Below are 12,049 nucleotides of genomic sequence, written 5' to 3' on the forward strand. Positions count from 1 at the left end.
CACCCCTTCGTCACACACATAAACTTCTGCTCCCCCAGCCTGGGAGGGAGGCAGGGGGTGAGGGGGACCAGCTCTGGTCAGCCTTGGGACCAGTATGTGCCCCTCCGGGCCTCAGTTTCCCTCCTATGGGAAATGCACTGATGCTTGCCAGCCCACCTCAGTGGCGGTCCCTTCGGGGGGGATCACACAGACCCCTGAACACGAGCATGGAGGATGCGATGGTCGCGAGGATAGTGGCGATGCCGGGGGCTGGGGTCACGGTGACCCTCAATGGACGTTGCGCCCGGCCCCCCTCTAGCCCTTTCAGCTGCCCTGGTGCCCAGCCTTGCAGGATCCCATAGCATCCGGGGCCCAGAAGGCTCTGGGGGGGATTTCTCTCCACCTCCCACCCCTGCCGCTCTCAGCCGGCACCAACGCCGGACAGCCGGCACCCTGTTGACCCCCAAGAAACCAAACCAGATAAGCGTTGGCGAGTGGGGCCCGGACCTCCCCTCTCCCGCCGACATCCATTCATCATTCCACCTTCCTTCAACTGAGGCCCAGAGAGGAGCAGCCACTAGCCAGAGGTCACACAGCTGAGCCCCAAACCCAGGCCTCCATCCTGGCCGCTGGCCCTCCACGCCCCCACCTCCAGCTTGCCCCCCAGCTCCCTCCCACAGGTGAGGTCCCACCAGACCCAGCACAGGTGGGATCAAGAGGGGGGTCCATTCCTGACCTAAGGGTACTGTGGGGCGGACACGAGGGGAAGCCCCCCCATGTGTCACCCCCAGGCCCGGCATCCTGGGCTCAGACTGACCCAGGGCCCCTACAAAGCGCACACTGAGGGCTGGGTGTCGTGGACGCCCCGCTTCCTAATTTTCACCCTCTGAGGAAAGCTCAGAAATGGGAAAGACCCTGAAGCGCCCCCAATCCTAACACTCTCCAGCCAGAAAAAACATAACCCACACTCATCCGGCCCTGCTCTGTTGATGGTGGGGAAACTGAGGCTCTGGGCCGGGTAAAAACTCAGCCACAGCCCCCCCACCTCTCCTGGCGGCGGGGTGGGGGTGGGGGGATTTCCAGGGGAGATTTAAAACTGAGAAGTGGGAGAAGGACCCCTGGGCGTCTCCATCCCCCTGCACCCCATCTGTTTCCCTGGCCCAGAGCTCACCAACAGCCTTTCCATTCAACATTTGGGGGGCCACGTGGACACCCCCCCACTCCCATCAGATTCTTTCTAGAAATGGGCTCTTCAGACACACCAAGGGGTGAGCGTGTGTGGAGCGTGTGTGGAAAGAGCCCTCCACGCAGCCGTAGACCCCTGAGCTTGACTCACGGGCGAGCGCGAGCCCCCTGCCCTCCTAGGCCACATGGACGAGTTAGATGTTCCAGGCTCAATTTTTTTTTTTTTTTTGGTGATGGTTGGATTTGAACAGAGGTGGGGGAGGGGAGGGGTTCCTTTCTGCCCCCAGGGTACCAGCTGGAGGGTCTAGCTGAAGTGACAGGTCTGGTCTCCATCCCACCAGACTCTCCCTGTGGCTTGCCCCAACCCATCATCCATCCATTCATTCATTCATTCATCCATCCATTCATTCATTCATTCAACAAACATGTAAGTCATGCTTATTGCGCCTGCAACATGGAGGAAGGATGGGGACAAATGGGGTTTGAAATAGGTCATGGGCCCTGGTCCATCCCCGAGGCCCCTCCAGGGTCTTGCCAGGGGTGTCCAGCACAAAGCTTTGGCCACCCCCACGCCCGGTCCCTGACACCCGACAGGAGAGCTGTCAGAGCTGCCCCAATTCAGACACTGGGCCCGTGATGGGAGCCCAGGCTGGGGCCACGTTCCCTGGGCACCCCCTCCCAGCATGCCATCAGAGAGAGAGTCACGGGGGAGGGAGACAGGCAGGCCTCCCCGCCCCAGCGGCCTCCCCTGCCGCGCTCACAGGTCGCCCACGCCTCCCCGTCCACCCCGGGATCTGGGCTCTGCCAGATGGACGGTCCAGGCTCATCGTCTTTGGCCTCAGACCTCGACACATTGCTAACAGGCTCGGCCAGTTTTAACTTGAGCCAAAGGTGGAGGCAGGGAGGGGAGGGCAGAGAAGCGGAGGGGGGGGGTGCTGCTCCGAACAGAGAGGGTGGGCAGGGGGGAGGGCGAGCGGTAGCATTTTATCCACCCGAGGCTGGCGCTCCCCCACCCCCAGCCTGGCTCAGCTCCCTGCGCCCCCCACCCCCGCTTCCTTTGTAGTTACCGGTTAGCCAGGGGTCCTGGGCATCCGTGTCCCCCGCGGCCGGCCAGACCTGCCCCGCCGGCCTGGCTTTGTGAGAATGACCAAAGCAACAGAGTCCAGAGGTGCAAACTTCCCGGACGGGGTCCAGGGAGGCTGAATGAAGGGGGGGGGGCCGGGAGGGGGGGCAGCTCCCCCAGCAAAGGGGCAGGAAGGAGCGGGTGAGGGAGGGAGGAAGGGGTGGGGGTCTAGAGGGAATGGGAGGGAGAGGGAGAGAGAGAGAGAAGGATGCTGGGGGAGAGGATGGGAGGTAGAGGGAGATGGGAGAGGAGAGAAAGGAAAGAGAGAGAGAGAGAGGATGCCGGAAGGTGGGGAGGAGGGAGAGGGGGCGGAGAGGGAGGGGCCAGCTCGGATCTGTCAGCTGCACCCCCAGAGGGGGGAGGAGGGGGTGGGTGGAACAGGGGGGGGAAACGGCGCTGTGGCAGAGGCAAGCCGAGGGAGGCGGCGAGGAGAGAGGGCTGGGGGAGAGAAGACGCCGGCAGGTGGGGCGGGGAGGCCGCGGGAGGAGAGCGGAGGGGGGGCCGGGGCGCCCACCTTTGTGCATGCCGGTGTAGGGGTCTTTGAGCACCGTGAGCTCGTAGATGCGGCCGAACTGCTCGAAGAGCGGCTTGAGGTCCTTCTCGTCCAGGTTGCGCGGGATCTGGCCCACGAAGAGCTTGATGGCGTCCAGGTCCTTCATGCCGTCGGGCTGCCCCCCGGGGGGCTCGGGCCCGCTGCTGCCCACGGGCGAGGGCCGCGGCTGCAGGAGCTGCTGCTGCTGCCGGCGCGCCTCGCTCTCCGTCAGGCGGGCCATGGCGGGCGGCGGGCGCGGGACCGAGCCGGCGGCGGCGGCGGGCGGACTCGCAGCTGGAGCGACGGACGCCGCCTCCCGCCCCCCTCCCGCCCGGTCCCCGCGCCCTCCTCCCTCCTCCGCGCGCCCGCTCGCTCCAGCATCAGGACCACAAAAGGGCGGCTCCGCAGCGGCCCCTGGCGGCCGGAGCGCGCATCGCCGCGGCGCCGCGCGCGTCCTGCATCCCGCGAGCATCCTGCATCCCACATCCCGCATCCCGCGCGCGTCCTGCATCCCGCGAGCATCCTGCATCCCACATCCCGCATCCCGCGCGCGTCCTGTATCCCGCGAGCGTCCTGCATCCCACATCCCGCATCCCGCGCGCGTCCTGCATCCCGCGAGCATCCCGCGAGCGTCCTGCATCCCGCGCGCGTCCTGCATCCCACATCCCGCATCCCGCGCGCGTCCTGCATCCCGCGAGCATCCCGCGAGCGTCCTGCATCCCGCGCGCGTCCTGCATCCCACATCCCGCATCCCGCGCGCGTCCTGCATCCCGCGAGCATCCCGCGAGCGTCCTGCATCCCACATCCCGCATCGCGCAAGGCCCTGCACCCCGCGAGCCCCCCGCGAGCGTCCTGCATCCCACATCCCGCATCCCGCGCGCGTCCTGCATCCCGCGAGCATCCCGCGAGCGTCCTGCATCCCACATCCCGCATCCCGCGCGCGTCCTGCATCCCGCGAGCATCCCGCGAGCGTCCTGCATCCCACATCCCGCATCCCGCGCGCGTCCTGCATCCCGCGAGCATCCCGCGAGCGTCCTGCATCCCACATCCCGCATCCCGCGCGCGTCCTGTATCCCGCGAGCGTCCTGCATCCCGCAAGCATCCTGCACCCCACATCCCACATCCCGCATCCCACATCCCACATCCCGCGCGAGTCCTGTATCCCGCGAGCGTCCTGCATCCCGCAAGCATCCTGCATCCCACATCCCACATCCCACATCCCGCATCCCACATCCCACATCCCACGAGCATCCTGCATCCCACATCCCACATCCTGCATCCCACATCCCGCATCCCGCGCGCGTCCTGTATCCCGCGAGCGTCCTGCATCCCGCGCGCATCCTGCGTCCCGCGTGCGTCCTGTATCCCGCGAGCGTCCTGCATCCCTCGAGCATCTGCATCCCACATCCCGCATCCCACGCGCGTCCTGTATCCCACACGCATCCTGCATCCCGCGAGTGTCCTGTATGCTGCGCACATCCCACATCCCATGCGCATCCTGCGTCCCGCGCACATCCTGTATCCCGCGAGCATCCTGCATCCCGCGAGCATCGTGCATCCCACATCCCACATCCCGCGAGCATCCTGCAGCCCACGCGCATCCTGCATCCAGCGCACATCCTGTATGCTGCGAGCATCCCGCGAGCATCCTGCATCCCATGCGCATCCTGCATCCCGCGAGCATCCCGCAAGCATCCTGCATCCCACGAGCATCCTGCATCCCACATCCCGCATCCCGCGAGCATCCTGCAGCCCGCGAGCGTCCTGCATCCCACATCCCGCATCCCGCGAGCATCCTGCATCCCACGAGCATCCTGCATCCCACATCCCGCATCCCGCGAGCATCCTGCAGCCCGCGAGCGTCCTGTATCCTGCGTGCATCCTGCATCCCACAAGCATCCTGCATCCCTCATCCCCCATCCCGCGAGCATCCCGCCTCCCACCTCCAGCACCCCACGTCCCGCATCCCGTCTCCCGCGTGTATTGCACAGCCTGCATCCCCGTGCCCAGTCCCGGCAGGGAAACTGAGGCCAGTGGGCCCACAACCCCTACCTTCTGGGTGAGTAACCAGGAAGCTTTGGGCAGGACAGATCCAGCTTCCAGGTGGCACTGGCTCCTCCCACTGATAACAACAAGAAAAACACTAAAAGCGCACTGTTCTAGAGGATGCTTACCTGACGTTGACCTGGCTGTCCCCGGCACTTTAAGTATGTAAGTCATTAATAATAAGAATAATAATTTCGGCAATAAGATGGAACACTTTGATAATGCTCTGTGCCAGGCGCTGTGCTCAGCACTTTTATTATTTATTGAATAGAAATAGCAAACATTGTGTTTTCATCAACAGCAACCAGAAGTGACACTTTTTATCACAACTGTTATGTGAATATACTGTTCAAAATACTTCAAAGGATATCGACGCATTTGGGCCAAGTGCTCTATGGGCGTCATGATGCCCCTCGTTAAAACTCTTCAAAGATGTCCCCAAATTAAAGCCCAAGGTGCTCCCCGCGGTCCCCCAGGCCCTGCCCGACCTGCCCCATCCCCTCCTTGCCCTCCCCTCCTCCGTCTCTCCCCCTCGCTCCCTCTGCTCCAGCCACACGGGCTCCTCGCTGTTCCTCCAACATGCCAGGCCCTGTCCCGCCACAGGGCCTTTGCACGGGCTGTGGTCTCTGCCTGGAATGCCCTTCCCCCAGATGGTGCATGGCCCACTGCTTCAATCCCCCATCACTTTCTCTGTCCACTTGATCGAAAATCATTCATCCACCATTACCTCCCTTCTCAAGCTTCCTTTTATTTCCAGAGCATTTATACCCATTTTAATTTAATTCTAATATGCTATATATTTACTTGTTTATTGATAAACTATACAGCTCTTTCCAGGTTCCAGGCTCTGTGCTAACAACTTGACAGGTGTGAACTCATTCAGTCCACACAACAAACCACTGGGATGGGTACAAATAAACAGATTCTTTTAGACTATGATAAATGCAACCAAGGAAACAGCTAGGGGAGTGGAGGGATGGCTTCAGGAGGCAAATTCAGGGAAGGCTGCTCAGAGGGGGTGACCTTTGAGCTAAGATGTCAATGCAGCAGCACATGCAAAGGCCCTGAGGCAGGAAACTGCCTGACAGCTGGAGAAACAGCGAGGAGGTCCGTGACTGTAGCCGGGAGACCACTGTGCTGAGTGACTGGGGGACAGAAGTCTGTGTTGGGCTGGAGGGGATGATCTCAGGGGCTCCACAGCAGGCACTGAGCTAAGCAACTTATAGGAAATATTAATTTAACCATCAGGGCCGGAACTAGGGTGAGGTCCTCACATTGTGCATAAAATCCAAGAGGAGAGACCAGAAAAACTCGGTCAAGATAAACAATATTCCATTGTATGCATATACTACATTTCATTTGTGGCATATCCATGCGATGGAATATTACTCGGCCATGAAAAGGAGTTAAACCCTGACACAGCCCCACCGTGGATGGACCTTGAACACACGATGCTCAGTGAGAGAACCAGACACAGAAAGACACACGGTGTGTGATCCCATTGATGTGAAATGTCCAGAACAGGCACATCCACAGACAGAAAGTGAGTGAGTGGTTGTCAGGGGCTGGGGAGGGGATGGGAGTGACTGCTCATGGGGATGAGGTTTCTTTTTGGGCTGATGGAATGTTCTGGAACTAGATAGTGGAGATGGTTGCACAATTTTGTGAGTATACTAGAAGTCACTGAATTGAGAAAAAACAATACAAATATTTAATGCAGTATTTTTAAAACTCAAAATTAATGCAAAAAAATTATGACGAACAAAGTATTAAACTTTAAAGAAAGACAGGGTCGGTATTGCTGCTTTTTCCCATTGGCTCAGCCTGGCGCTGTTACCGATCCTGATTTTATTATTTTTAATTTATTTGTTTCCTTTCTTTTTAAATTGAAATTAATTTTTAGTTTAAAACAGAGACAGGACCAGTCACAATGCCACGCTGAGCCCAAAGGAAAACTCAGTAATACGCATTCTATTTAAAACGGTGACATTTTGTTCATTATGGATTTGGGGGTCATTAATTTTGACTTTTTAAAAACTGCATTAAAATATTCTTTATCTTGATGACGGAGTTTTCCGGCATCCCCTTAGACTTTGCTCCCCAGGTGAGCTTACCCCGGGCCCCGCCCAATCCTCATGGCAACCGCAAGAGGTAAATACTATTCCTATACCCACTTTACAGAGGTGGACACTGAGGCCCAGAGAGGTCAAGTTACCTGTGCAAGGTGACACAGCACGAGGGCTGGGATTTGAACCCGGCCAGCCCGAGTCTGGGGCCCACACACTTCCCGCGATCCCACACCGTCTTCCCCACACTCTAGACAGCCAAGCCTCAGTTTCCTTATTTGCCAAGTGTAAGGAGGGGGAAGAGGATGAAGCCCCTGGCGTGGATTCAGTGAGCCAATCCGTGGGGCTTAGCGCCTGGGACACCCTCAGCGCTCAGTAAACGGCTATTATCACGAGTGTTCCCGGCAGCCCCCTGCCCACCCCCGGGCAGGCGCAGGGCATCAGGGCGGGGTGAGGAGCAGAGCCGGGGTGAGGGGTCTCCCCGCCCTGCCAGCCCCGGGTCCTCGGCTCGGCCGGGGCAGGGCTGGAGGAGCCGGGCTGGAGACAGGCTCCGTCTCCATGGAGACCCGAGTGGGATGCTCACGGCCTGTGGGCCTCTGCTGCGCCCGGAGAGCCGGTAAGAAGAATAAAAATAAAAGCCCACCAGCCCTCCTGCGAGCTGAAGACGTATTTTCTCAGCCCCTTTCTTCCACCCAAAACAGACTCCGGGGACGGGGCGGGGAGGGGCCCGGTCTCGCTGGCGTCTGACCTCTGGGAGCTTAGATTCAGCATTTCCCCTCCGGAGTGATACCTGTTCCCGGAGTTTATTCCCTGACCTGCTGACACGCCTCGGCCGTATCGGGGAAGGGGTCGGGGCCGAGGAAACTGAGGTCATGCACCTGGAGGCCTGTGGGGCCCACAGGGCCGATGCTCTGGGTTATCATCAGCCAGAGGAACCCTGGCCACATCAGCATCACCGCAGGGGGCCCCGATGTGGGCCATCACTGCAGAAGCAAGGAGCGGGCAGCAGAGCCCGGGGGGAGCCGGGAGCTGGCAGGCTTTGGGCAAGTCGCCAGGCTCTCTGGACCTCTGTTGCTTCATAAACCTGCCCCAGGGCCTTTGCACGTGCTCAGTGTTCGTCTCCCAGAATAGGGTTCTCGAAATAATCATGCCAACTTCAATAAATTTATCTTAAAAGAAAACTGTGGACATGTGAGGTCGTATGGTTTGTAGGGGGCCGTCCTGGGCACTGTGGGGGGTTGAGCAGCATCCCTAGCGGCCCCCCCAGTTGATGCCAGGAGCGCCGCCAGTTGTGACAACCATGGATGTCCCGAGACGTCGCCCAGTGTCCCCTGTGGGCAGAACCAGCCCGGGCGAGAACAGCAGGGAACTGCCCTGTGGTGGGGGGGCAGCTGTCCTGTCTCCCTGGGTGATGCCAGCTTCACCCTGGCTCCCCGGACTCTGATGCCCTTTGGCCCTGACCCCTTTGTGTCTCCAAACCCCTCATTGCCCAGGCTGCCCGTAACTCTTCTAGCACATTCCGGGAGGCTGAAGCACGCCCGCCCTCTGAGCGCCCGGAAGCTGGGCACGCGTCCCCCAGGAGCACCACACGGCAGTCCCCATCCCTCCTATGACGTGGCTCCGCCCCTCCGGCCGCAGCCCGCTGGGCCAGGAGTGGACGCCTGCCCCCGGGGCCGGTGAATTCTTTGGCCGGGAGTCCGAGGTCGGGAACGACGAGAGCTCCGTGGGGCCAAGCCTGCGCCACGTTGAACCTGGGACTCGTCGGTGGCTTTTCCTCCCCAGGTGACGAGAAAAGGATGAATAGACCCCCTTTTCTGAATGAGCCAGCCCCAGCGCGTTCCGGTACGTGCAGTCAAAACCGCACGGGTTCCTATATTGTAGGATTCATTGACCTGAAATGTCCAGAACAGGCAGATCCACAGACGGAAAGCGGGTTCCTGGTCGTCAGGGGCTGGGGAGGGGGTGGGAGTGACTGCTGATGGGGACGGGGTTTCCTTCTGGGGTCATGGAATGTTCTGGAATTAGAAACCCGGCAGACATGACATGGTGCACGCCGTCAGGGCTCACACGGCAGGACGCTGCTCCGAGGACACGCCATCCCCACTTCCACTTCATTCCGTGACATTCTGTGACATCCCACCCCCTCCCCACGCGCAGGCTGGGCCGGTCGTGCGGAAACACAGAAGAAACCCCAAGTGGGGGGCCGGCCCCGTGGCTTAGCGGTTAGGTGCACGCACTCCGCTGCTGGCGGCCCGGGTTCGGATCCCGGGTGCGCACTGACGCACCGCTTCTCCGGCCATGCTGAGGCCGCATCCCACATGCAGCAACTAGAAGGATGTGCAGCTATGACACACAACTATCTACTGGGGCTTTGGGGGAAAAAATAAAATCTTAAAAATAAAACCCCAAGTGAGGGACATTCCACAAAAGCCCAGCCAGGATCCTCCACACAAGCCGAGCGAGAGGCCAGGAGGCGGAAAAACCCCAGGGTGAGGGAGGAGAGACGGCCCCAGCATGCAGCGCGGGGTCTGGAATGTTCTTGACTGTGAAGGACGCTGCCGGGCATGTCTTGGATTCCGGCTGCGAGCGTCACTCCCTGCCCTCGTCCCCAGCCCTGAGGTCTCCGGTCCCCGGGCAGGCGGCAGGCGTGGATGGAGGACGCCCCATGTGGGGCCGCGGGTGGAGAAGTTTCCGCAGCCCCTTGGAGCCACGCTCCCTTTAAGCGAGCCACTCGGCGCCCCCACTCGATTTCCTCTGGACCTTCCGTAGGTCAAAACGGTGATGAAAGGCAGGGGTAAATCTCAGGGCTGGGACGGAAATCTCAAAAGCCAAGGATGTGCGTCCACTGCAAAATGACAGGTCCTCCTCGTCCACTCTGAAAGAGGAGGAAGACCAGAGTGAAGATTGGGGAGCAGGCTTTCCCTGTCAGGAGCCCCGTGGGTCTGGCGGGGCGCGCGGTCTTGCTGCGGCTGCTCAGCTCTGCCCTTGGAACAGGAGGGAAGCCGAGGGCCACACGTAACCGAGTGGGCGTGGCCACATGCCAATAAAACTTTATTTACAAAGACAAGCTGGGGGCCGGACTCAGCCACCGGCCGGTGGGGCTGACCTCTGGTTAAACACGCTCCCTCCTGGTGTCCCAAGAGGCGCCTGGGAAGGTTTGTGATGGTGGAGAGCTGGACACGAGATGTGTGTCCATCAGCTGGGGACTGGGTGAAACTCGAGGTGGCTTCTGAGGACGGAATACTACACAGCCGTGAACAGGAGTGTGTGTGTGCGAGACATACACAAGCAAGAGTTAATTCCAGAGGAGGACAGCATGATGCGATCTATAAAAAATGTTTAAGCCGTACACAAAACAGGCTGAATATTGTCCTGTATTCATAAATGCACACGGAAAAAAATTTTTTTAAAGGATGAAAAGCCTACAAACAGGGAACGATGCTTCTGCACAGAAGGGGGAGAGACTGAGGTGGTTTCCAGGGATGTTCCCTGTGTTTTATTGCCTTAAAACAAAGACCCCCGGGAAGAGATCAAAGCCACTGGATGCGACCCCTCTGGGGTCCCCGTGGACGACGCCTTTGCCCAAATCATTTGCTGCCACCCAGCCTGATGGCGACCTAAGGTGACGCTCAGGGGCACCGGGGGAGCCCACGGAATGAGCCTCACGCATCTGGATTCGTCTTCATAACCGTCCTCTCAGAGCCAGTGACCTTTCTAAATGCACGTCAGGCCACATCCCTCCTCTCCTGGGCCTGCCTGCTCCCCACAGTTCCCCATCACACTGAAGGCAAAATGAAATGCCTCGCCAAGGCCCTCCAGGCCCCGCATGGCCCTCCCTCCTCCCTCCTCCCTCTCCCCCTCCTCCCTCTGCTCCAGCCACAGGGGCCTCCTCGCTGTTTCTCCAACACGCCAGGCCTGGTCTTGCCCCAGGGCCTTTGCACGGGCTGTGCCCTCTGCCTGGAACACCGTCCCGGATTTCCACATGGTTTGATCCTTCTTGTCATTCCAATTTCACTTAAAGCTCCCTCCGTGGAGAGCCTTCACTGTCCACCCAGGATTATTTCTGTCTGTTACCCGTCTTCCCCAAGAACTGTGAGCCCCAGGGTGGCCGGGGCAGGGTCTCCCATTTGTGGTGGTTTCCCGAGCTCTAGCAGGGGGGCAGATATTTGCAGCCTCCACTGTCAAATGAGACTAATCTGTCGTGACATGATCAGCGGCCGCCTTGGGACAAGGGGGGCGGGGGCGCAGGGAGGGGCTGTACAGGGGTGCGAGACCTCCACGGGTGACACGTACACACCACCCCCACCGCCCCTAAGTCGCACCCCCCGTACGCCCCACCTCCCCCACTGTTTCACTGCCCCCCAAGCATACACCTCGAAGCCCGTCTTCTGTCCATCTGCCCTGTCCCAGGAGCCTGACACACAGATGCTCAGTGAGCGTTTGTGAAATGACTGACAGACCCGGGCGGGTGCCGGGCAGAAGGCAGGGGGGACCCCACTCTACACACGGCCCCCAGACCACCTCAAACGTGGGGACGATCAAACCCCAAGGCTGTCACAAGCCGCCACCCACTCCCAGACAGGAGACACGAGGCTGATCTCTCGATATGGCTTTATTTTCTGATCGTCCAACTGCATCCACGCCAGCCTGTGGCCCGGGGAGGAGGAGCCCCCGCCCCTCGGTCGACAGTCTCGGGGTGGGGGGACGGGCCACGCAGCGGGGCGGAGGAACAGGGGGACGAAGAGGAACCCCCCCGATGGGCCGGCACCCCACCCGGGAGGGACAGGCCCGGCAGGCACAGGGGGCCGAGATGGAGGCGGAGACGCCCCGGTGGCCGTGGAGCCGTCGGCCCTCCCCTCCCCTCGGCACTCGCTCGAGGGTATATTGCTAACAGGTGGGTTCACCTGGGGCTCCCTGAGGTCAGCCGGCCCTGGCGGCCCCTCCCCGACCCCTCCCCGCAAGGCGCCTGGTTGTGGGGTTCAGGCCCAGACCTTCCCCCTCCAGTCCCGGGAAGGGAGGCCCCCACGGGCCCACGGCCGTGTCTTCAGCAGACGCTCTCCTGTGACCCCCAACCTGGACGCCCCGGGAGGGACATGGACGCCCCAGCTGCCCAAGGAC

At 60.6% G+C, this 12,049-nt stretch overlaps 1 protein-coding gene across 1 annotated transcript in view; it reads right to left on the minus strand.

Moving 5' to 3' along the window:
* Positions 1-3,060, minus strand: part of CELF5 (CUGBP Elav-like family member 5) — a 49,857-nt gene extending 46,797 nt beyond the window's left edge. The window contains 1 exon segment of the mRNA XM_087425256.1: positions 2,802-3,060. Within this exon segment, the coding sequence (XP_087281382.1) occupies positions 2,802-3,060 (259 nt within the window).
* Positions 3,061-12,049: the final 8,989 nt, after the last annotated feature.

The sequence above is a fragment of the Ceratotherium simum genome, chromosome 39 (genome assembly GCF_057802395.1).
Source record: "Ceratotherium simum simum isolate JZ-2026a chromosome 39, ASM5780239v1, whole genome shotgun sequence".
NCBI classification, from domain to species: domain Eukaryota; kingdom Metazoa; phylum Chordata; class Mammalia; order Perissodactyla; family Rhinocerotidae; genus Ceratotherium; species Ceratotherium simum.